At 44.4% G+C, this 26,566-nt stretch overlaps 1 protein-coding gene across 1 annotated transcript; it reads left to right on the top strand.

The window, feature by feature from the left end:
- Positions 1–1,877: 1,877 nt before the first annotated feature.
- AADAC (arylacetamide deacetylase) lies at positions 1,878–21,026 on the top strand. The gene is made up of 5 exons (XM_081911278.1): positions 1,878–2,114; positions 13,860–14,082; positions 16,426–16,495; positions 17,812–17,983; positions 20,192–21,026. The coding sequence occupies exons 1-5, from the start codon at positions 1,977–1,979 to the stop codon at positions 20,795–20,797; spliced, it is 1,209 nt and encodes a 402-aa protein (XP_081767404.1). The 5' UTR covers positions 1,878–1,976; the 3' UTR covers positions 20,798–21,026.
- Positions 21,027–26,566: the final 5,540 nt, after the last annotated feature.

Genomic DNA, 26,566 nt, shown 5'->3' with positions numbered 1-26,566 from the left:
AGATTCAGATGTTCTCATTTCACAAGCACACATTGAAGAGACTTGGCCCTTAGTGAATCTATGTCTCAGCACATTTGTTGGAAAGACATTGAACCTAGCTCTAATGAAGGCATATCGGTGAGACGCGGCCATTAGCGATGTTAAGTAGGACGGAGCGCGGTAGATAGGGGTTATGCCGAAATTTAACGGCGAACAGGCTCCACCGCCAGCTATGAAATTTTGGTATAGCTCCACATCATCCAGCCTTTGATTTATACACTTTTTTGCCATATTTAGATCCAGCTTGAGCAGTTCAGTGGGCGAGATCTCATAGGACAGCAATTTGGCATGGATTTTCCCTGACCACGAATTTGTGAAGTCATCACGCCACATGCATTGAATGAGATAGTGGTTCGGGAGTTTGTGCCATAGAGATATCCAATAAATCAAAACTCTCCTCCATATAACTAACTCCACTGAGGGGATCTTCATTTCTAAGTGGATAGCCGCATTACTTACGCATGTTGGTAATTTTAGGAGTCGGCGTAAGAATTGGCTTTGAAGTGTCTCTAAAGGTGAGAGGTTTGCAAAGGCAGCCCATAAAGGTGCAGCATAGGCCATTGTGGCCATCACTTTGATGCTATACACTTTCAAGGCTGCAGGGATGAATAAGGCCCCCTCAGAGTAGAAAAAACGGAGGAGGGAGTGTGATAGGGCTTTTGTCTTGTTTTGAATATATTCAACGTGCGCTCCTGTTTCGACACCTTTCATATAGCAACTTATGAAAATAGGGCCATAAAACCTATTAGGGGTGATGAAACTTTCCTAACTGTTCTTCCTGTGAAAGCCATCCAAAACTTTATTCTTTCTCCCTTCCTCCCACTCTCTGCAACTAACACACCTCCAGTCTTTCTCGTATAAGTTCAAAAGTGTAGAAATTTTGCAGATCTTAAATATTTCAATCTAAAGCCAATCAGTCTTTCTGAGCAGTCTTGCTATGTGGCAGCTGAGCACAGACCCTCAAGTTTGTTGTTGTTTAGTCGTTTAGTTGTGTCTGACTCTTCGTGACCCCATGGACCAGAGTTAAAAGGTAAAGGTAAAGGGACCCCTGACCAATGGACCAGAGTTAAAGGTAAAGGGACCCCTGACCATTAGGTCCAGTCGTGGCCGACTCTGGGGTTGCGGTGCTCATCTCGCTTTATTGGCCAAGGAAGCCGGCATACAGTTTCTGGGTCATGTGGCCAGCATGACTAAGCCACTTCTGGCGAACCAGAGCAGTGCACGGAAACACCGTTTACCTTCCCGCCAGAGCGGTACCTATTTATCTACTTGCACTTTGATGTGCTTTTGAACTGCTAGGTTGGCAGGAGCAGAGACCGAGCAACGGGAGCTCATCCCGTTGTGGTAATTCGAACCGCTGACCTTCTGATCGGCAAGTCCTAGCCTCTGTGGTTTAACCCACAGTGCCACCCACGTCCCTGGACCAGAGTTAGGTGCACCTAAAATCTGATCTGCTGTTAGTATGGAGTCACTGGAGCAAATGTATATCTTAGTCTTTCCCTTCTGAGACGAAGTCTTTAGCTTATCAGTCACTCGGAGGCTCAAAGGTCTTGCTTATCACTGGTTATGTTGTTAGTTATTATGAGAACACTGCATTTCCTCACTTTAATTTAAACACCAGAGCTGTGGAATCTGTAGAACCAATAAGTGCAAACTTGTCGTCCTTGCTTTGTTATTGAAACCTCGGCTCAAGCAGCACAAACAACTCCAGTAATCCTATTGTAGGTGGCTGAATGCTTCGTAGCGTGAAGTTTTGCCTTTACTCTAGAAGCCGAACCTGTTTCCTAGTGATCAAAGGAGAGCTGGTCTCTCTGGTCTGTGTGAGTCATACTGTGTAACAGCAGACTAACTTTGTTGCTGTCAGCTGACTTGCCTCCGTTAAAACTCACGGAGACTAGTCAATGGGAATCAGTCTTGACTGAAGTAGATAGTAAAAGATGGGAATCAAATTACTGTGCCTTCTCATTGCTACAGTTTTGACTGCCTATTACATATACAGCCCCTTACCAGAGAATGTTGAGGACCGCTGGAAGCTGATGCTCATTGGTGCTGTCTTTAGAACTTTAGACCATGTGGTAAGCTTAGACGTTTCTTTATTCCAGGCGTCTTGTGCATGTGAGATTGCTTGAATGCAAAAAGGTGGTGGGGGGGAAGCTTACTGAAAAAATGTTGGGGTTGTGCAAAATGAGAACTAACAGCTATTAGTTGCATTATTTGGCAGGTGGTGGGGGCATCATGAAACAGAATTCATTTGTCTCTTTTTCTTTGACTATCTGGACAGAAATGTCCTGTATATGAAAATGTAAACAAATAGAAGGGAAGCTTCCCTGTTAGCTTTTAAAATCATTTAATAGCTTTACAAGACAGTGCATCCTGTTTTCTCTGTTATTCTCTAGCTGCTGCAGAAATATGAGCAACCCACTTTTGAGTCAGAAGCAGTGCAAAGCTCCCTTTGATAACGGATATAATTACGCTTCACATTTCATACACACTCTTTAGTCTGCACGGCTGTTGCTATAAATAACCAGTTTTAATGCTAGAAGCAATCAATCAAGGGGAAAGCTCTTAGAATTTTCCTCGCCACTGATGTAATTTCTAATTGAAATCTGGTGTAAGGGAGAGGGGAACATCCCTGCTAATATATCTACCATGCCAGACACTGTTAATGATCTCTGAGTGAATTGTGGCTACTGCAGCAATTGAGCATAGACTGAAATTACTTTTCTTTTAGGTATCTGTTTTGCTGTACTGCATACATGCACGACTTTCACCAGCTTGCCTGCTTATGTATTTACCTATAGCATCACCCAGGAGCTGCAGGGTGGATTGCATAAAAAGAGAGATACGCATAAAATTACAGAACTTGTTGTTACAATTATTTCCCATTTCTGGGTAGCAAGTGGTTGTGGGTTCAAGCTCCACATTGGGCAAAAAATCCCTGCACTACAAGGAGTTGGAATAGATTAGCTTTGTGGTTTCTTCCAATTCTGCAATTCTCTGATTCTATTACTGGTAAGTTGATGGACATTTTTGTCCCAAAGTGTAAAAATCTGTTTGCATATGCAGAAAGAGGACTCAATGGGTGGTAGTCACTAAATTTTACTTTGAATAGACCCACTGAAATTAATTGACTGAATGTAGTCATTGTCTTTAATTTCAGTGACTCTGCTTTTAAGTAAAAGCTAAGCGGACTAGCACCCAACAGCTGCATTTATTCACCAGCTATAAGGCATCAGATACATATGGGAATCTGACCTGTTTCTTAGGCAAGGTCCCTAGGGCTTTGCCTGCTGGTTTCCAGCCAACACTGTGATCACACCTCAGGGTTTGTGTGTTTTATTGCTGGCATGCTGCTAAAAGAGTAGCTTTCTGAGCGCTTGCTGAGGTGTGCAGAATTTAGGGGTGTGGCATCAATTTTCATGTCACTCCCTGGGTGTTTGAATTGCCTGATGGTGGAAAGGTCACAAAAGCACGGCCTTAGAAAGGAGGAAAATAAAGGGAAAGAAACAGAAGAGAGCAACAAGAAGAAAAGTGTCACGCGAAGCAAGGGGGGAGGAGGCACACAGCACATGCCTGAATCTGATAGTTGGGAGGTGTGTGGCAAGGCAAACAAGTGCAGTATGACTAACATGGGAGAGGTAAATTCTGGGTTGCCAAATTCTGCATGGAACTAGAGAGTTCCTGCATTACATACTGCATTATTGGTATGTGATTTCCCCATCACTTTGATGGAAGAAGCAGCCTGGGCTAGAATTCTCCATTCCACGTGAGAGCCATTTCTGGTAATAAAAAAAAAAGCATGAACAGAAGATGATGCCGTTCCAGTAGGTCCCAAAACTTTTATTATTTTACCCTGGGAGAGCTTTGATGAGTTCAGCTTCTCCTAACAGAGCCAGTGTGGTGTAGTGGTTAAGAGCGGTGGACTCGTAATCTGGTGAACCGGGTTCGCGTCTCCGCTCCTCCACATGCAGCTGCTGGGTGACCTTGGGCTAGTCACACTTCTCTGAATCTCTCAGCCCCACTCACCTCACAGAGTGTTTGTTGTGGGGGAGGAAGGGAAAGGAGAATGTTAGCCGCTTTGAGGCTCCTTCGGGTAGTGATAAAGCGGGATATCAAATCCAAACTCTTCTTCTTCTTCTATCACAGCTCTGCATCCTAAAAGGCTTTATCTATGTGGTGCCTGTTAAATTATGGCTTCATGCTAGTGTTGTTTAGATCACAGGTCCTAGTCTGACACTTTAACCACTGCCCTATTGGCTGTCTAGCGCTAATAGCAAACTCTGTTCTCCAAAATGGCACCATCTGCACAGAAGCAAGGAGGTATCAGCAGGCTGAGCAGGGGGAACAATGACATACGAGAAAATATCTAAAGGGTTGGGAATTCCTTCTCTTCCAAATGAGCCACTTTGATCAAGGCTAAGCACACTTCATGGCCACTGATTGCTGAGAGTAGGGAAGGAAAAACTAGGGAGAACAGAATGAAGTATCCTGCAGGCTGGCTGGCTTCATGAATAGGAGTGCATTGCAAGTCCCAGTGTGGTGTAGTGGTTAAGAGCAGTAGTCTCGTAATCTGGGGAACCAGGTTCGCGTCTCCGCTCCTCCACATGCAGCTGCTGGGTGACCTTGGGCCAGTCACACTTCTCTGAAGTCTCTCAGCCCCACTCACCTCACAGAGTGTTTGTTGTGGGGGAGGAAGGGAAAGGAGAATGTTAGCCGCTTTGAGGCTCCTTCGGGTAGTGATAAAGCAGGATATCAAATCCAAATTATTATTCTTCTCTTCTTCTGGTAACAGCCTGTAAGAGAAAACACAATTTTGTTTTATTTGCTCATAGCAAACCCCTCCAACAAGTGTTGAGTTCCCATATCTTTTTTGTTGACGTTGCTTCTCTGCCTGTAATAGCAGCCTAACAGTCAGATATTAAGCTTTCTCCCTTCACTTCTCGTTTTCTCTTCCGGGCTTCTTTTTAAAGGCACAGGAGGAAGGTGAGAAAAACAAAGTAGACAGACACTCGTAAGAAATCTGAAGCACTAAACCTTGTCCCAGTTATATTTTATATATGTAGATAGTAATCTACATACAACGTGAGTTTCTTGTCCTGCTTGTTCTTCAGGTATTGTGTGGGGGACAGCACAATATAAATGGATTGAAAAAGTGATCCTGGATAAATTCTAGTTGTTATACTGTGGGGTTTTCCTGGCAATGTGTGGTGTTGCTACATAATGGGAGGGGCTATGCCTCAGAGGTAGAGCATGCTAAAGGTTTAACCCCTGGCATCTTCAGGTAGGGGAGGGGGAAATCCTGTGGAGCCACTTCCAGTTAGTGTCTGCAGTATTGAGCTAGATTGACCAATTCTCTGACTTGGTATAAGGCAGTTTCTTATGCTCCTATGCCAGATGCCTTGAGCTTCATCCATGCCTCCTTTTGTATATGGTAAATGTATGGAGAGGGAGAGAGGTGAACTGTGCCACTGGTCCACCCCCACAAATCATGCACTACTAACTTTGCCCCCTTGATACCTGCATGTTCAGTGCAATGTCTGCAAAAGGGTGCCCATGAACAGCTGGATGTAAAGGTAAAGGGACCCCTGACCATTAGGTCCAGTCATGACTGACTCTGGGGTGGCGGTGCTCATCTCGCTTTATTGGCCAAGGGAGCCGGCGTACAGCTTCCGGGTCATGTGGCCAGCATGACTAAGCTGCTTCTGGCGAACCAAACAGTGCACGGAAATGCCGTTTACCTTCCCGCCAGAGTGGTACCTATTTATCTACTTGCACTTTGACGTGCTTTCGAACTGCTAGGTTGGCAGGAGCAGGAACCGAGCAATGGGAGCTCACCCTGTCGTGGGGATTTGAACTGCTGACCTTCTGATCGGCAAGCCCTAGGCTCTGTGGTTTAACCCACAGTGCCACCCACGTCCCAGGATGTATGTAGGCACCCTATATATCAGGATTTCTGATCACACAGGGGTTCTTGTTGTGGGTTCAGCTGCTCATATGTGAATATGCCTTTGCAGATAATACTTTTATTACTATTTTGGTGCTAGGCAAAAACATTCCTCTTAACCCAGGCATTTGAGGTACTGAAGAATCTATGGCCTTTGAAATGTTTCTTAGGCTGTGGGTGGGTGGAGGGTTATTGTGTTGTTGTTTTTTGTGTTATGTATTTTGTGCTTTTGTACTGTAAACTATCCTGAGATCTGCAGATGAAGGGCAGTATATAAATAAATATTAATACAATATTTATTAATGAAAGTAATCATCACCACCAACACCTAGAATAAAAGAAACTTGCATATGTACAGTACCATTAGCAGGAGCAATCAGTGCATGGGTGCAAGCCCCCCCCCCCCCATTTTAGGAATTAGGCTGAAGGGAAGCAGACTGCCCAGGGCCTTGGCTTGGAAATTGTACTTGAAGAAAATGCACCCTCACATAATGTGCATTATCTAAGCCCAGTTCCAACCCCTAAAGTATATTTTAAACTGAGAGCTCGGCTGCCAACCTTAAAGGATCATGGGGCACATCGGATGTATGTGTAGCTATTTCTCTATTCACAGTGCATTGATTTCAGCAAAATGTGCCCTACTGTCTACACTAGGCTATGAATTCTAATGACAACCAAAACAGTGTAGGTGGCTGTGTGTCCAACTTTCCAGAGGTCAAGCCCTCTGTTTGACGGAGGAGGACGGTTCCAGACGGTCAGAAGGAGAGTAGTGGGGAAGCACCTTGAAGTTGCCCATCAGCTGCTGGACAGCACACTAATCTGTCACACAGGTCACTTAACCACATTCTTCCTCACTATGGTGAGATAAATTATGGAAATCATTCCATTTTAAAAATTTATAAATTAGTAATTGTGCAAATGTTATGTAGACCCTTGTCCCCTTTTTGGTTTTGTGCAAATCTAATGCAGTACAGAAAGAACACCAGAAGCAGATAGGAACATGATCACAAGTCAGATCACTGATCCCATCTAGCTTGGTATGGCTTCATGGATTAGCAGGGGCTCTCCCAGGATTTCATGTAGGACTCCTTCCCTGTTCTACCTGGAGATGATGGGATTTGAACCTCAGCCCTGGAAGGACCACAGTGCTGTGGCAGAGCACCTGCCTTGCAAGCAAAAGGTCTCAAGCATCTGCAGGTACGACTGGGAATGTACCCTAACTGAAGCTCTGGAGAGCCACTGAGCTAGATGGACCAAGGAGTCTGATTCAGTATAAAGCAACCTTCTATGTTCTATGACAGTTTGCATGCAGTCCCTCCCCAACACTGTACTGTTTCCACAAGAATGTTTCATGCACCATGTCTAGCACCAAGTATCATGCACTCTGGGCAGCATAATGTGCTGATATCAGGCAGTGTTGCCAGAGAGGGTGTGGGTCTAACTATAAATCTAACCATATATCTATCCATGGATTCTGGACTGAAAGGATTTCTGGTCAGATTGTCCAAATCTTGGGTTGCAAAACAGCTCTTTGTGCAACCTTAAACAACATTCTAATTTTAGGTGATGATTCTTCAGAATAAACGAGATTGGTTCATCCATGGACATTTCATCTGCTTAGCAGCAGATAGTTCTGGAAGATACGTTTAGCATCACAAATGCTGCAGTAAAGTAAATTCAGGAATCATTCCTATGTTGAAATAGCATCTGTATCAGCTATGCAGTTTCCTTCGGATACTATAACCGAGATTTATATGCTGCCTGCCATGGCATACTGTGGTCATGGAATGTATTGCTTCCTCTGTAGGGGGAAAAGCAAAATAAGGAGAGGACATTTGAGCAGACAAAGGACCAGAAGAGAATGGATTAAGCAGCCTCTCCCTTTCCCTGTTCTTTTTCACAGATGCAACCTGCCCTAGGCTGCTCTAGGTTTAAAAGAAAGAGAAGGATTAAGAAAACTCTTCTTAATCCTGTCATTTCAGCCAAAGTTTGCTAAAGAATTAAGAGGCTTTTAATGAACTTCAACAGCCCTTTTCTGGTGTTACCCTTTCGTGCAACTGACATTGTTTCAGAGGGAGCACAGGGCTGCATCCTCTGGCCCCAGCAACTCCCCACCCCATTCACAAACACAGGTGTGGAGGGGGAATGTCTAAAGAGATGAACCTGCTCTACACAGGTAGACTGTGATGTAGAACCCCTTGCCGACCTAGCAGTTCGAAAGCATGCCAGTGCAAGTCGATAAATAGGCACCACTGCAGTGGGAAGGTAAACAGTGTTTCCGTGCGTTCTGGTTTCCGTCACAGTGTTCCGTTGCGGCGGAAACGGTTTAGTCATGCTGGCCGTATGACCTGGAAAGCTGTCTGTGGACAAATGCCGGCTCCCTTGGCCCGAAGTGAGATTAGCACAGCAACCCTATAGTCGCCTTTGACTGGACTTAACCGTCCAGGGGTCCTTTACCTTTTTTACCTTTTACCTAGAACCTGGCATGATCATGGTTCCATAGCCTGAGTTACAGTGTTCCCCCTCTTCAGTGTAGATGGTGGAGGGGCAGAGACCTCAGGGGCTTGTCGCTGGCTAAACCCTGAATAATGCTAAATTTTCGTTTGAATATATACTGGAACAAACTTTTTGTTTTAGTTTGTTCCATGATACAGAGTTACAGTATTATGTTACTGAGCTAACAGCAGGTTTTAAAGAGGGAGTCTCTGAATCCCACTTCCTTATTGTTGCAATTTTGTGACACATTAGTAGTAGTAATGATTTTATTAGTTGTTTTTCAAACATCATGTAGTATCATGACTTGGGGTGGCTATGACTAGGTGGAGAGGGTGGTGGTGGTGATATTGTTTTACAAAGGCAGCCCTTAGTACAGTGGTACCTCAGGTTAAGTACTTAATTCGTTCTGGAGGTCCGTTCTTAACCTGAAACTGTTCTTAACCTGAGGTACCACTTTAGCTAATGGGGCCTCCTGCTGCTGCCGCACGATTTCTGTTCTCATCCTGAAGCAAAGTTCTTAACCCGAGGTACTATTTCTGGGTTAGCGGAGTCTGTAACCTGAAGTGTCTGTAACCTGAAGCATATGTAACCCGAGGTACCACTGTATACCGCTCCAGAAAACTTAAGAGAAGCGTAGAGTCTGAAGATAACTGTATTCTCATCTGTGCTTTGGTCTGGGAACATGCACAGATACGATCCACGCAGCACCTCTGCTTGGCTCCACTGCCTGTCTACTTAACAGTTATTGCCTCCTGCTGTTGCTTGTTTATGCTGCTATGACTTACTCTTCACATCTGGCCTCTCCTGCAGACTGTAAATTAAGGATGCCAGTGATTGATTACCTGCCTGGAGGTCAGCATTTCCAGGTGGGCTACCTTCACTTCCTGTAAAAGGAAACAAGAATAGGCTGCTGACATTTATCACCCTGCATGTGGTTTGGAGTAGTCCAGCTGCTGCTGGGTGGGGGACATTGTTTGTTGTGGGTTTCAGGATCAGGTAATGATGGTATAATGAAGTCATAAGAGTGTGGTCAGACCTCCTCTGGCCTTTAGCAAAACTTGAAATGTAAAATATAAAACTTAGCAAGAAACCTAAAGTTGTTGACACGGGCTTCGTTTGCACTGTACATTTAAAGCTCTCTTGTACCACTTTAAGACATGCCCCGCCCCCCGCCGAATCCTGGTAACTGTAGTATTTAAAGCGTGGGATTGATTGGTAAATCACTCTGGGCCCCGAGGCTTACACACCAAAATTACTTGAGAAGAACAAATACTTAGCCATAGGGATTGCATATAATCACTGGAAACAATCCAGCATCATTAGGCAACCAATAGCAATACAGTGGTACCTCCAGTTACATACGCTTCAGGTTGCATACGCTTCAGGTTATAGACTCCACTATCCCAGAAATAGTGCTTCAGGTTAAGAACTTTGCTTCAGGATAAGAACAGAAATCGTGCTCCGGTGGCACGGCAGCACGAAAGTGGTGCTTCAGGTTAAGAACAGTTTCAGGTTAAGAACAGACCTCTGGAACGAATTAAGTACTTAACCCGAGGTACCACTGTAAATCATTGCCAGATGTGAGTGAAGTAAGTGAGTGGACTAATTAATGTAATGAAAAGGCTGTGTCACTTCTTGATGGTATCACATATGCAAATATATTTTGTTACAAAAGATTACAAATTTTGTTACAAAAGATACAAATGGTTTGGGAGTGTTAATCCTCTCTTTCCCTGGAGGAGATGTATGTAAATAAAAGACTTATGGTGCAATCCTATATGCGCCAACCCAGAAATAAGCCCTGTTGAATTCAGTGCTCACCTAGGCAATTGCAGCCACAGCCTTTTTTCTACTAGGGCCACATTCGCACGATATATTTAAAGTGCTATGGTACCGCTTTAAACAGTCATAGCTTTCCTTACCCACAATTCTGGGAAATGAGGTTTGTTAAGGGTGTTGTGAGTTGTTAGGAGACCCCAGTTCACCACACGGAGTTATAATTCTCAGGGTGGCTTAACAATCAATCCTTCTTCCCAGGGAATTCTGGGAATTGTGGCTCTGTGAGGGGAACTTGCGTTTTCAAATGTTCCACTGAACCAGTAGTACCTGCGCATGACCAAAGTTGGAATTGAATTGGGGCGCTAACCCAAACTGGTTCTCAAGAACTATCAACGCTGACTGGCTTTTCTTTTATTTTTTTGACATTTTGTTTACATGAGGCATTTGTACAAACCAAGTCATGCAGCGGAACACAGGACTATGGGAAGAGAGGGGTTCAGAGGTGTGCAAAACCTCTGGCTGATTGTTTGGACAATCCTTTACATGCCCATATCTGTATCTGAAACAAAAATCTGTTGGTTTATAGATCTTAAGAGCCTTAACTGGAATATCTAGCTCAAGCCGGCTGAGCTGCATAACTGATTGGTGAGGGTGCGGCCATCTCTTTCAGAAGAATACAATTAGTGCATTTTCTGCAGTATGTGTGCGAAGAGGCAGTTTACTCTTTATGTGCGCTGTAGAAACAGATTGTAAAAGGGGCGGTTTTCGTGTTCCTCACGTACTTCCCCTCTTGCACAGTGTTATATTGCCTTCTGTGGGTGTTGATATCTTCGTTTCTTTCTGTTTGTTTTCTGTGAATTGTATTCTGTCCATAATTTCTCCTTGACCCAAATCCAAGGACAGCATCAGACTTCACTGAGGCCTTGTTATGATGCCAACAATGGCATCCAACTCCCCCCCCCCCCCGCCGCTGCCATGATAGTAGAAGCTACTTCACTTGCCACCCTGCTTGCTGTGTCTCTGGGAAGTGTTTGGGAACTGGGCAAGTAGCATGTCACTTTTGAATGGCAGCCAAATTTCACTCCCCTCCATAGAGGCCTCCATAGAGGCCATGGGACGCGGGTGGCGCTGTGGGTAAAACCTCAGTGCCTAGGACTTGCCGATCGCATGGTCGGTGGTTCGAATCCCCGCAATGGGGTGAGCTCCCCTCGCTCGGTCCCAGCTCCTGCCCACATAGCAGTTCGAAAGCACCCCCAAGTGCAATAGGTACCGCTTTATAGTGGGAAGGTAACGGTGTTTCTGTGCGCTGCGCTGGTGCTGGCTTGCCAGAGCAGCTTCGTCACGCTGGCCATGTGACCCGGAAGTGTCTTCGGACAGCGCTGGCTCCCGGCCTCTTAAGCGAGATGAGCACGCAACCCCAGAGTCGGATACGACTGGCCCGTACGGGCAGGGGTACCTTTACTTTTACCTTCATAGAGCCCACCTGCCATTTTAATTGATTCAATACACTACGCCATGAACCACAGATCTGTGAAATTTCATAGGTCTATGGCAAGGGTCAGCAAACCTTTTCAGCAAGGGGCCGGTCCACTGTCCCTCAAACCCTGTGGGGGGCTGGACTATATTTTGAAGAAAAAAATATGAACAAATTCCTGTGCCCCACAAATAACCCAGAGATGCATTTTAAATAAAAGGACACATTCCACTCATGTAAAAACACAGTGATTCCCGGACCGTTTGTGGGCCGGATTTAGAAGGCGATTGGGCCGGATCCAGCCCCCGGGCCTTAGTTTGCCTACCCATGGTCTATGGAGTGAGTAAATGGAAATGGAAACTGTGCTTGGCTCCCATGCAATAATGGCATCACCATCCAGACAGCACTTAGATGGTTTTTCATGGGTCCTGTCCAGAAGTTAATTGCTTTTCTTTTTGTATGCACATTACTTTCCATCACATATAAAAGCAGCTTCAGATTCTTTAAAAAGCATGTCCAAACCCACTCAGATTCTCTAGTTTGGGAGATTCAAAGGGGGGGGGGGGAGCCTTACAAATAATAGGCTATCACACTGAAGGTCTCAGTGGTTAATCTGGACAGTTCTGGTCTTATGTGGTCATATCTACTCAATGTAGACCCATGAAAATTAATAACCATGTCACGCACATTTGTTTGCATGGGTCTACTCTTGAGTATGACTATCATTACATACAACCACTGATTTTGGCACTGGCAGGGCTGTTGGAGCTAAGCTGAATTTGGAATCTCTCCTGAGGAGCTGGAAACATAAATACAGCACACACAGAAAAGAGAAACACTCTAACAAAGGCTAGAAGCACATCTAATTTATTTCTCTCCAAGAGCATGACAGTTTGCATGAACCACTTGATGACCCGTAACTGTGTTTCGTTCTTTTCTTTACCTCCCCTGTCTCCAGTAGGAAGTAAAAATAGTTAAATGTCAGGTGGAGAGCGTGAGATTTATGGTGGGAATGTGGCTGTGAGGAAAGTGTTTGTCCCCCTCTCCAGCATTTAGCTATCATGAAAGCTAACCAAAATCTGTGTTCACAGTAGTGTGAGCAAGGCAGTATGTGGGATGGCATCTCACACACCTTGGGGTGTCCTCACTGTAAGTGCAATGTTATAGGCAATTCCATCTGACCTAGACAAGCAATACTTCACCTTAGCAGAACAAACCTAGTTACACACACACACAAACACCAGATTTTTTGCAGTTTGGAAAGTGACAGGTAAATGCATTGAAATGTGTGGGATGAATTACTGAATGCAAGATGAATGCATACAATCATATAGCCACCCTGTAAACAAATAAGAACTGTTATGTAAAGACCAGCCTTAGTCCAACCATTGCATGAACTTTGTGCAAGGGAATTAAGATAAATACCGAACAAACAGGTCAGCTGGTGTAGCCTTGAGTTTTGCATTTGGCTGGAAGAAAGAAGGAAAGGAGCGGCAGGGGGAGCTGCAAGTGGATATTGCTTGCTTTGGGGAAACTGCTGTTGCTGTGTAGATGAGCACAATATACCGTATTTTTCACTCTATAAGACGCACCAGACCACAAGACGCACCTAGTTTTTGAAGGAGGAAAACAAGAGAAAAAATATATTCTGAATCTCAGAAGCCAGAACAGCAAGAGGGATCGCTGTGCAGTGAAAGCAGCAATCCCTCTTGCTGTTCTGGCTTCTGTGATAACTGCACAGCCTGCATTCACTCCATAAGACGCACACACATTTCCCCTTACTTTTTAGGAGGGAAAAAGTGAGTCTTATAGAGCAAAAAATACGGTACTTGGGTGCCTAGTCCCTCCTTTATGTTGAACATGCATATTTAGAAACAGATATCACAAAGTCTCCAGTGTTCTTTCTAATGCAAAATGCCACTTCTGCTTTGCAACCCCTGGAACTTCTTAATGCTCCAGGATGTGCATACCATTCCAAATGATTAACGATGATGTTAATATGCATGCCCAACTTTTAGGCTATTTTTGATATGAAGGAGAAGGGAGAGAGGCATTGATGAATGTAGTCTTTTATGTGGCTTGAGAGTTGCATAATATATTGGCATTAATATACCTCTTGTTTTCCAGGGTTCAGTTGCCAACAAGCTGGGTCTCGCGCACCACATGGATGTTATGATGAGCCTCACAAGTTTTGAACACACACCGCCAACATCGGATGAAAAGGTCACTGTGACTGACACAGAATTTAATGGTGTCCCAGTCCGTTTGTATATCCCCAAAGGGGAGCCCAATTCCTTGAAAAGGGCTATGATTTATATTCACGGGGGTGGATGGTGTCTAGGATCAGCAGGTGAGCATGTGTGCTTGTTTCTGCTAATGTGGGTCTTGAGTTGAAAGTTGAAATGTCTTTGGGACAGGTGTCGTGATACAACATAGCATGGTGGCTGCTACTTGACAATGTGCTTTCAGCGAGCGTCTCCTCTGCTCCAACGACAATATACCTAGGGGTTTTTTTGGGCGGGGGAAATAAAGAAAAAAAATTATTTCCCCCCACAGGCCCGAGCTTCCCCTGACCCCAGCCCCCAGAACAGGCTGCTATCCGCAAGCCTAAGGAGCCCGGCGGGAACTCCCGCAGGCTCCCCAGGGTTGCGGATATCTGCCTGAAGCCTGGGGCGCGCTGCTCAGCGTGCCCCAGGTTTCGGGATGCAAGCTGCTATCCGCAAGCCTGGGGAGCTTGGTGGGAGTTCCCGCCGGGCTCCAAAGGCTTACGGATAGCTTCCTGAAGCCTGGAGAGTGAGAAGGGTCGGCCAACCCCTCTTGCTCTCCAGGCTTCAGCAAAAGCCTGCATTCGCCCCATAGGACACACACAGATTTCCCCTTCATTTTTGGAGGGGAAAAAGTGCGTCCTATAGGGCGAAAAATACGGTAATTCTCTGCAAATCTGAGAGAAGCAATTAACTTGTAGATTGCATCTAGCAGGTAGACCACATGAGCTATATGGCACGCAAGGAAAGAACTGAAATAATCAGATTGCATCCATTGGTTATGGAAGCAGAAGGCAGCTGTCAGGCTTCTGGGAATCCAGTCCTTCCTCCCCACGGCAGGCTGACAGTAACCGACAGACAAGAAGCTCTTACCAATGTATTTCATTCAATGTTCACAGAGAGAGGCTTAGATTGTCGCCTCTCGGGGTAATGGCGTTGCTCCAAGTAATTTCTCCCCCCCCCCTTCCCTCTCAGTTGTCTACAGCATCACGGGGGCTGCTTAAGACCATTTGGCTTTTAGCTTTCTGCTCTACCACTTTCACTGCTCGCCGGGTTCTGGGAAAGGGGGCGCGTCTGGAATGCATTCTAGTGATAATGTGTCAGTCAGCTGTTCCGGCTCTGCTTCTCACCCCTCCTCTCCTCCCATTATCTCCCAGCTTTGTCCCTCTTTTGTCTCAGAGCCATGACCTTCAGCAAATCCCTGTTGTAAATCTATACCATGGGTATACTAAGGCCCGGGGGCTGGATCCGGCCCAATCACCTTCTCAATCCGGCCCGCGGACGGTCTGGGAATCAGCGTGTTTTTACATGACTGGAATGTGTCCTTTTATTTAAAATGCATCTCTGGGTTATTTGTGGGGCCTGCCTGGTGTCTTTATATGAGCAGAATGTGTGCTTTTATTTAAAATGCATCTCTGGGTTCTTTATGGGGCATAGGAATTCGTTTATAATTTCCCCCCCCCAAAATATAGTCCGGCCCCCCACAAGGTCTGAGGGACAGTGGACCGGCCCCCTGCTGAAAAGGTTTGCTGACCCCTGATCTATACAGTCTTCCTCTTCTCTGGGAGGTGCTGGAGGAGGGGGGGGCTCTCCACTATTCTTCCTAACCCTGACAGCAGCCGGACAAATTTATGGAGGATATACCAATTGCATGAAGCCACAGGAAGGGAGTGTGTGGACTTATGCTCAGGTCCTGTGTAGTAGCTTTCCCTGTCATCTGCCCAGCCACTGTGAGAATAGGTTGCTGGACTAGATGGGCCATTGGCCTGATCTAGCAACCAATTTTTTCCCTCCTCCTCATTCCTCTAGCAACCTCTTATAATGTGCTAGATCAAACCATATCCAGGGGTTCAGCCCCTGAACTCTGGGAGCAGTGTCATTCAGGGCTTCAGTGGGGATGGGGAGAGAATCACCCATACTGGGTGGATGGACCCTGCAGCAGCAGAGTGTATGTGGGCCCTAGTATTGCATTTTTAGTACATTGCTAGCATTGATATTGTGGTTAGTCTGCTGCATATTTTGGTTTAACTCTTGCTCCCCCCCCCAAAAAAAAATCAAATCTAATTTGTATAAATGAATGGCTTGCTATTTTGTAAGTTATTCTTTATGAAAAATAAAATAAAATTCTCAGAGTGCAAATGATGCCTCTTAGGGAATATAAAGCTGCAAAGGACATATTATATCCAAGGTGTGAGATATGAAAACTAAGATCCCTTCTTGGACTGCAGCCAAGTCACTTGTGCATGCTTTGTTGAGTTCCTGTCTTTAGATAAAGCGGTGTGCACAGGAGTTTGTTTCATTGCCAAGTGCTGAATTGCAGGGATTCACAGAAAGTGCAGGAAAAGCTACTGTCAAAAGAAACAGGGAACTGTGTGTCTATTTGTTTCAGAAGAGCAATAAAATATTCTTTCTTACTTACTTTGTTGCAGCCATGCAACCCTATGACCTCCTGTCGAGACGGACTTCAGAAACACTAAATGCTGTCGTCGTATCAGTCGAGTAAGGAATGGTGCTTCAGCGTGTTTATTGTGAATAACACCTGATCCTTTGCAAATAGAAAATTAAGCTTAATTGCTGTAATCTAACCCATGCACTGAGCATACTAAAGCCCACTGATTATTTATTTAATAAGTGCTATATGTTGCTTGATGGTGAAAACCCCAGGCAACCTCAAAGCAGTTTACAGTGAGCTTCAGCACAATGCAACCTGGGTTTGGACTTTGTAGCATGCGGGGAACGAAGTCCTACAGTTAAAGGTAATTGCATATCAATCACATAACATGGGAGTGATGCATAGCCACCAGTCCCATTGACACGAATGAAGTGAGTTTCCCAGCACGCAGCAGTCAAGAGAGGAGGGAAGAAGGACATAGCTTTGCTAATTTTTCTCAGCTGGAGGCAGAGGATTGTTGGCATCTGTCTGTCTGAAGAGGCAATGAAAGAATGTGCCATCGGGGGTCAATCCAAACCATTGGAGAGTTACAGCGCCTGCTGTGACTATAGAAACCGATAAGGGAGAGACATGTTTTATTGCAGCTGGGACAAATGAAGGCATCCAGTTTCACTGGTGCAGATGCACCATGGTGTAACGGATGGATGGAGTGTGGTAATGGGTGGACGGTTGCAGTGTGGGCTAGCTCTCAATTAAAAATTGAAAAAATGCAGGTCTTCAGGGCTTTCCCAAAACCCTGCAGGTCCAAAGGGAGGGAATTCTGAAGTGGGGGAACCATTGCAGAGAAGACCTGAACTAGGGTTAGGCAATGTAGTCCACTCCATATGTTGTTGGACTCTAGCTTTAGGGAAGCTTTTAATGTTTAATAGGTTATTGTATTTTAGTGTTTTGTTGGAAGCCGCCCAGAGTGGCTGGGGAAACCCAGCCAGATGGGCGGGGTATAAATAATAATAATAATAATAATAATAATAATAATAATAATAATAATAGTTGTTGTTGTTGTTATTCCATCAGCCAGGGGTGATAGGAGTTGGATGTTATGTGTGAACCATGCCATACAGCAAAATGTGGGACTCTTCAAGGTCAAGTTGAAACCCAGTGTTTATATCTGCCAGATCAGGTCTTAAACTGCATTGAGTTTGTAAACTATTTGTAATTCAGTGAGAGAGAAAGGGGGAGTTAGTTTGCTTGGGGTGCAATCTGTGGTACAAGTTTGCAAGTGACTGCTCCAAACTGTATGTTGAAGCAAGTCAATTTAATTGAATGGGGGGGGGGGAGGGGAAGACACCTAGCATCCATGTCACAAATTAGATTTGCTTTCCTTTCACAACCAATTCTTCCTTTTGAAAACTGTCCCACAAAGGTACAGACTGGCACCGAAACACCACTTCCCAGCTCAGTTTGAAGACGTGTTCACAGTGGCGAAGTACTTCCTGCAGAGCAGTGTCCTTGAGCAATACAACGTAGACGCAAGCAGGGTGTGCGTTGCAGGAGACAGCGCAGGAGGGAACTTAGCGGCAGCAGTGGCACAGCAGGTGAGTCATAACGTATTGGAAAGTCGGGCATTCAAAAGGAGTTGCTTTCGTCTTTGTTATGCATCTGAACCCTTGCTCTCCGAAGCCATCCTGTAACCTGCTACCTTGGGGCTGACACCATCATCAGCTGGGATCCTCCAACGGGAGCTTATCCTAGGCACCCCGCACTTGGTGACTGGGTATGGGAAGCCACCTTTCTAAATTTCCCATGGTGCCCTGGAGCAACATGACACCAGATGCTCTGGGGTAGGAGCTTCATCACAGGCAAACTTTTGGCAGCGCATGGTGTGCAGGGCCAAAGACAAAGGTGGACCAAGCAATGGCTGCAACTCTTACCTTTGTTTAGCATGCTAAACCAGGGCCAGGGCCTTCTCAGTGATGGCTCCGACCTGGTGGAATGCTCTATCCCATGAGACTAGGGCCCTTGGGGATTTAACCTCCTTCCGTCGGGCCTGTAAGACAGAGCTATTCCACCCGGCTTTTAATTTGAATTCAGCCTGATCTTTTATTTCCCTTCCCTTCTCTTCCCTCCCCCTCCCCTTCCCTTTTATGAAGATTACCCACTCTGAGACCCCACAGATAATTCTCCCCTGGCCTTGTTGCTGGCCCAAGTAGGACTAATTCAGTCAGTTAGCCCTGGTGATTATCTAACGTTTATTAGATGGATTTCCCCTAAATTGATTTCTGAACTTTGAATGTTATTGTTATTCATGTTTTTATACTGTATTTTATGCTGCTTTTACAATTAAGTGTTTTAAATTTGTTGTTAGCCGACCTGAGCCAGGTTTTTGAACCAGGAAGGGTGGGGTATAAATAATTATTATTATTATTATTATTATTATTATTATTATTATTATTATTATTATTATGTGTTGAGGCTCCATGCCAGATTTGAGGGGAAGCTGGGCACGGTTTCCTCAGGGTCCTGCAATACTTCCCAAGTATCAACCCCCCCCCCAGCATGCCATCCCTCAAGAGCATCCATGATGGTCCATCGTACAGCAAACCTTTACTGTGTGACCTAGTTCCCCTAGTAAGCCTTTGTGGCAGTTCCTTGCTGAAATCAAGCGCTGGGAAAGTGCCCAGCCCAAACTAAGTGGGTATCCTAAAATGCCTTCAGGATCCAGGTGCAGTTTGCTGAGATTTTTCAGCGGATGATCAGAGGGATATTCTGGCAGACAACTTGGCATGGAGAAGGTTCCCTGAATAAAGAAAAAGAACCTTGAAGCACCGCCTTGTCGCCAATGATAATTGCATTTTGTTGGCTGTGCATAAATAGTACCTCACTATGCCAGATTCTGCAGAATTTTGTTCAAGAGAGGTTAAAAAAACAAACCCAGGAGACATGTTTTTGTATAAATCATTTCAAAATGTGATCTCACTACTAAAATTGAGTCAATCCTCTGTGGAGTTTATAGGGCAGCTGATTGTGTAGATTTGGATATATGAAGTGTCTGGAGCTCTCGTAATATTTATCAGGTCCATCAGCTTTGATCGTTGTTGAAAACGTGGAGCTGAGCTTCTCAACAAAAGTGTGTGTGTGTGTGTATCCCTATTTATGCCTAGCAGTACAGCACATACAAATTGGTTTACTTACTAAGTAAGGCTTAAATCCTAAACACATTTACTAGGGAGCGAATGCTATCGAACACTATAATGTCATTCTGAGCAGGAATGCTTAGGATTATGCTGAAAATCACATTGAACCTTGTGGGCTTCTGACTTCTGTCTTTTAGGGTTAGGTGTAAAACAGCCTTCCGCAATCTGGTGCTGTCTGTATGATTTGAACTGCAACTTCTTTCTGCCCAATCCACCATCAGCAATGATGGGAGTTTTAATCCAGCATAATCTGGAGGGCACCAGGATGGGGAAGACTGATATAGGATTAGGGTGTATCTTGAGCTTCTATTAGCAACTTCCACAGATACAGATGAGAGCTTGGTAAATACGAATTACTTTAAAAAGAATATTAAGCACTTCAGATGATAGTGTAAATATTGGAGGTATAAATATCAGCATGTGTAATTTTCAATAAAAGAGGCAGGCAAACTGCAAGTCTATACTGTGTGTGTGTGTGTGTGTGTGTGTGTGTGAATATCTCCTTTTCCTTGCACTGTAAAATGTTTTCTGGTAAGGTGGTCTATCTGACATGGAGCCAGGAGGGATTCTTGTGTAATAAATGACATCTCCCCCCCCTAACTGTTACAGGTTCTACGTGATCCTGGTATCAAAATTAAATTCAAGATCCAGGCTTTAATTTACCCTGCTCTTCAGACGATTGATCTGGACTTGCCGTCTTATCGAGACAATGCAAACATGCTAATTCTGCCTAAATCGTTAATGGTGAGATTCTGGAGCGAATACTTTACGACTGACATGTCTCTAAACAAGGCGATGGAGGCCAACCAACATGTCCCTGCAGAGCTAAGCCATTTGTTTAAATTTGCAAACTGGAGTCACTGGCTACCTGAAAGGTATAAGAAGGGTCACGTTTATACCAAGCCAGTCTATGGCAATTCCGAGCTTGGACAAAAATACCCAGGATTTCTGGATCCAAGAGCAGCGCCACTGCTGGTCGATGAAAGCAAACTGCGTGGCTTACCCCTCACATATGTCATCACATGCCAGTATGATGTCTTGAGGGATGATGGACTCATGTATGTCTCACGACTTAGGGAGGCAGGAGTTAATGTAATACATCAACATGCGAATACTGTTCATGGGGCTGCGATGTTTAGTACAGGCCCATTAATCTTAACTGTGGGAGAGAAGATGGCAAATGACTACATTGAGTGGTTGAATAAGAACTTATAAACAAAGCCACAACTATGGAATGCCTTTGGCTCCGATCAATTTGACTTGGGTTTTATACAGGAAGAAATGATTGTTTCTCTGAGTAATTTTGATATTGTACTTTGGTGGTGGTTTGGTAATTGTTATAGAATCCTTTCTTTGAACAAGACCGAGATGGTTGTTTGGGGTTTCTTTTGTTGTATCTGTCAAATTATGCTTAATTTAAAATAAAACATTGGAACAAAATGAATGGTGCTTTCCAGGTGTGAAATTGCTGTTTTGGACCTATATGTTGTTCTGGCTTGCTTTTGTGAAGACTCATGTGATTCTGCCTGGCTCTGCAAAGTGACCTTTTGGCCAATGGCTCATAGTACCCTCAGGTATTTGTCTCGAGTTAAGATAAGACTTTGGATGAATAGCAGGTTTATTACTTGACTTAAAGGTAAGGATTTTGATCAATAGCTTGAGGGTTTGGCCCGAGTTCCATAGCTGAGATCACTTGACAGTTTCATATGAGCCTATTTTATCTTCTCTTTTGGTAGACAATACCTTTCCAAGAAGATCTGTCAAATTGTGGCTTTCTCTGTTTCTAATTCTTCCAATCTTAAATTCTGTTCTCCACTTTTTTTGCAACAGTTTTCGATTATTATTATTTTAAGCTTACAAATATTCATCATCATTTGAGTGCAATTTTCCCCTAATAAACACATTTTTGTATGCCACTTTTAAAATCTACACGTTTGCAAGCACATTGTTTGGTTGGGAAACTGCTCTGCAAAATTCAGAAAAGTACAAATTTGGAAGGATGGTTGCATTCTGGTTTGCATATTGTTTGGGGAAGATGTGAATTTGGTAAGTTTGCCTTCCAAAGTGAACTGAATAATAATAATAATGTCACTTTATGTTGCAATGAGTGATGCCCATGGAACCTAGTATTTTCCCCCAGAAGGCTGCTGCTTGAGAAAGTAGCTGTGAAAGCACTCCATGCTTCCCAAAAACACCCCCAAAACACCCTTTGCCCATTTGACAACATTAGCCATTTAAACAAGATGGTTTTCAAGCAAAAAAGCTGGAGGTGTTTTTTAAATTTTATTTTACATGTGATAGACCAGCAATCAATGCTGCCCTCACAACCCATGTAGCTCAGCTCTCTTCCAGTGACCTCACTGCAAATGACTTAAATTCAGATGTGACTGGAAAACAAGGGAATAAGGAGAAACTTAGGATTCTGTTCACGGCCAATTACAATTAGCCGTCTCCCAGCAAGCTTATTGCAAATAAAGCCACACTTCGTTTCAGGCAGTGATGATATTCAGCACCAGCTCTTGCCCATATGTATTAGATGTTAATTTTATTAACTCTTCCCAGCTTTCCTGACCGACTTCTCCTCAGTGTTCAGCCTCTGTGTTTTGTCTGATCATCACCAGAGAAAAGTTTTTTGCCATTCAAAACTTCCATTCAAAACTGCCCCAGAAAGCTCCCCCAAACTTGTGAACCAATAACATTCAACTCTACTTTCAAAATAAATGTCCCAAGAAGATTATGCTAATGGGATTCCTTTAAAAAGCACACTCTGGAATCCAAAAGGATATATATCAGAACTCGACTCCAGAGAACAATTATATGTTTCAGGTTAAACAACGTATGGGGGAAAGGAAATAGCTGTGTATTACTGGGACGATTTTTAAAATTATATTTTCATAAAGAAATCAGAAATGTACGTCTTTCTGAAAATGGCAATATGATCAGGCAGACTGCATGCAACAGCAAAATTGGCAATGGGCTGCAGCTGGTGCAGCAGTGTAGAATAAAAAAAAAAATTCCAGCTACTTGGGGAACAAAGATGACAGAATGAAGGTTTCAATGTTGCCATGCATCCAGAATTTCCCCGGACATAGCTGGTATTCAGCCCTTGCAAACTGTCTGGGCGCATGGCAGTTCATGTTGGAAGTGTTAGTTTTTGGTGAATTTCATTTAAAAAATAGCTCAAAAACTTGATTTGGGGGAGCAGGGCAAAAAGAGAGAAAAGCTTAACTTTCACTTTTTGAAATATGGCAATCCTAGGGCTGACACCTTTATTTTTGGACTAGCTAGAATGCCTGTGCATATTCTATGTCAGCTAAGCCAGGTGGTCGCTACTAACAAACACAAACCATTTCCTACACAGATTGGAGCAGTCTGATCGCAGTCTGTTTAAGCCATGAGTCACATGAACCTATTGTGAATGGGTCTTTATTGATGTGATGTGCTGTAATCTTTTTAACCAGTCAGATTTGATGCTTATATAAATCCCCCCCCCCAAAAAAAATAATTTGTAAGGTTTCTGATGTGACAGAATTGTGTGTTGTACTTCTGCCACCTAGTGGACAACAGGTGTGCTCGCAGATGTTGCCAGTGCCCTGTCTGTCATTACCTTTTAATGTCTTCTGTGCCTTAAATAGCAGATTGCAGAGGCTGTGATTGGATGGTAAGCAAGGAGGTGGTCCGTCAGGTCTGTCTCACTCAAGTGTTTTATAGATTTTAATGTCAGATTTCATTCATGTTCCTTGAATTGTTCTAGAGCAGGGTTAGGCAGAAGGTAGCTATCTGGGTGATTTGCAATAGGTCTGCAAGGTTTCTGACACCCAATGGCAACAAGAGAGAATATGTCACCCTTCTAAATTAGACTGTGGAGACAAAAAAAGTTTGGGTGGAGAAATCAGGGGCAGATTTGTGTGAGAGAGAACCGGGAGCCTCGTTGTGGTATTGAAAACAAATTCTTGGGTTGAACATGTGTACAGAGGTACCCTATTCCTTAATGCTTAATAGCTCCCTATTAATGCCCCCACCACTAGTTTGCACCTAATAGATCTTGGAGTTTCAGTTAAAAACTCATCATGAGATTGCAGAAGTCCAAAGTCATTACACACCCAATTTGGAGCACCGAGATGTGCCAGGGTGCATTCAGGAATGGGGAATAATGTGTTAGTTTTCCACATTATAATGCTAGCTGTTTCTGTCCCATTTCCTAATGCTCCTTTCAGCTGCAGCATCTATTGAAAGACCTACATTGGCTCCCAGTACGTTTCCGAGCACAATTTAAAGTGTTGGTGTTGACATTTAAAGCCCTAAACGGCCTCGGTCCTGTATACCTGAAGGAGCGTCTCCACCCCCATTATTCTGCCCGGATGCTGAGGTCCAGTGCTGAGGGCCTTCTGGCAGTCCCCTCGCTGCGAGAAGCAAAGCTACAGGGAACCAGGCAGAGGGCCTTCTTGGTAGTGGTGTCCGCCCTGTGGAACGCCCTCCCACCAGATGTCAAAGAGATAAACAACTTACCTGACATTTAGAAAACATCTGAAGGCAGCCCTGTTCAGGGAAGTTTTTAATGTGTGACATTTTGATGTATTTTTAATCTTTGTTGGAAGCCTCCCAGAGTGGTTGGGGAAACCCAGCCAGATGGGCAGGGTACAAATAATAAATTATTATAGTATTGTTGTTGTTGTTGTTGTTGTTTTTACGGAGCTGTGGCTTTTGACAGATATGCCAGCGTATCGTGCTAAATTTCATTTACACTTGTTGGCATGCTGTTACACAACAGTGGAAGTTCTTGGACATCATCATCACTTCTCCCACCTTTGCTTCTTTCTCCCTATGATTCCCCCAATATGAAAAAGAACTATATGCTGATAAACCATCTCAAACTTCATCACTTTGCTTCTGCAATTTTCTGGGTTTAGGGAACTGCAAACAGATTCCCCCCCCCGCCCCCAGAATCAAATAACATGAAAACGAGTGTGAAACATTTGCTATATTCCATCAGCTTCCCAGAACTGGCTTTTACACTGTGTGAAAACTAAAATATAACGTGGAGTTGGGGAAACGTCAAGGAAATTGAATAAACAGCCACGTGAATGCGGTCTCAGCTTCCACCAAAAGACAAGTTACAGGATTCTGCTATGGTTGCAGTCCTGCACAGAGAAGCTAATATCCCAAGAGGGCATGGAACTAGTAAAAATATCCTTCCAAGGTGAGGCATTTGCCATGCAGCCTGTGGGCGGTTGCTTATACTACCAATCTAGCACTACCACAGAAACAATGGATATGTCAGTAAATCAAGAGGCTGTACAGAGAAGCTGTGAAGACAATGATATTTTCAAGCTTCTGGCCAATGAAGGAACAGCAAAGTCTAGTTTTCCTTTGAACTAGAGTATGAATAATATCTGTGCTTTGCCCCCTTCCCTCCGCCCAGGAGTGCAAATTTGTATGTTTGTAGTGGGTGGCGCTTTGGTCTAAACCACTGAGCTTAGGGCTTGCTGATCAGAAGGTCGGCGGTTCGAATCCCCACAATGGGGTGAGCTCCCGTTGCTCGGTCCCTGCTCCTGCCAACCTAGCAGTTCGAAAGCACATCAAAGTGCAAGTAGATAAATAGGTACCGCTCCAGCGGGAAGGTAAACAGCGTTTCCATGCGCTGTTCTGGTTCGCCAGAAGCGGCTTAGTCATGCTGGCCACATGACCCGGAAGCTGTACACTGGCTCCCTCAGCCAGTAAAGCGAGATGAGCGCTGCAACCCCAGAGTCGTCCACGACTGGACCTAATGGTCAGGGGTCCCTTTACCTTTACCTTTAGTTAGTTAAGCCTCCCCAGTACAGCAGCAGTTTTCTGTACAAATACTGTAGATCCATAAATAAGCAGAGAAATAAATACATCGCACCCTAGGGTCTGTTACAGAACTTGAGGAAGGAGAGACAACAGCCGGGGCACCATGAATGCCAGAGACTGCAGTAGGTTAATGTTTACTCTTTTGTTGTCTGAATGGAGAATGAGGTGAGGTAAAGTTGCCTCAGATAGCAGATCCAGCCTCCTCTTTCACTGCTCACCAAACACCTTGCCCCCCTCCATGCCAGCCCCCCACTGCACTCGTAGGCACAGAGGAAGAAGAGGTGGGCATGGGGGGGGGGAAGGCTGGCATGGCTTTTTCTGTTTTGTCTGAAGTGGCTAAATGTCCTGAGCAGTCCCTGAGATGGGTATATGATCTGAGGACTTGCAACATTTCTCAGTTATGCACCCATCCAGGCAGACCTTAGCCTCATGCACCTCCAGAACATAGCCCGGGAATTCTCTAAAGAGCTCTGAGAATTTTGGAGGGTTTCGGAAATCAAATACTCCAGTTGGTACAGAAGTTACACAGAGGCAAGGAAGTGAATACCTGTGATGCGTGAGGGAATAACAGAGGGGGAGTCTGGGGATGATTGTGACGTAAGCGCAAGTGGTGTGTCGTATGCTGTGGGCAGTTGCAAACATGGTGCCAAATATGGCGAGCCTGGCTGCTTATAAAGGGGAAATCACTCAGCAAAAACAGGAGCAATGATGCTGAAATGGGGGTTTTCTGACAGCCCACAGGCTCAGACTTGAAATCCTGGATGTAACCTTTAAGTGGCAGCGTGATTCATATTTTTTTTTCTTCTGACCAGAAGTACATATTTTTGTTTTGGTGGGAAAAAAAATCTCACCCGTTATCCCCATTTCCGTTTTTTCCTGTGAATATGTGCCAAATTGGTGACTTGTCCTCTCCCCCACCAACCCAAAACTGCAGCAATACAACTTCCCGCTATAATTGTTTACTATTCACTGCATGTATTCTCTCTCCTAAATCACATTCATTTGGCATAATGCTTCATTTAGTATAATTGCTTCTTTACTGCTTATTTAGATGATAAAGAACAAATGACAGTACAAGGACAGTGCTACGTCAATAACAAAGCAATGCTCTCCTCTTTTCCTATCTTCTGGGCTCCTTCAAAACTCAGCTTG

The sequence above is a fragment of the Podarcis melisellensis genome, assembly GCF_964234715.1.
Source record: "Podarcis melisellensis genome assembly, chromosome: 5".
In the NCBI taxonomy this organism is placed as follows: domain Eukaryota; kingdom Metazoa; phylum Chordata; class Lepidosauria; order Squamata; family Lacertidae; genus Podarcis; species Podarcis melisellensis.
Note: the sequence above shows the minus strand (reverse complement) of the source record. Positions and strands in the feature narration are given on the sequence as shown.

Coding starts and splice junctions, on each gene's coding strand:
- AADAC (XM_081911278.1), top strand. CDS start 1,977: ATGGGAATCAAATTACTGTGCCTTCTCATTGCTACAGTTTTGACTGCC. Junction 16,496..17,811: donor GCTGTCGTCGTATCAGTCGA/GTAAGGAATGGT, acceptor TGTCCCACAAAG/GTACAGACTGGCACCGAAAC. Junction 17,984..20,191: donor CGGCAGCAGTGGCACAGCAG/GTGAGTCATAAC, acceptor TAACTGTTACAG/GTTCTACGTGATCCTGGTAT.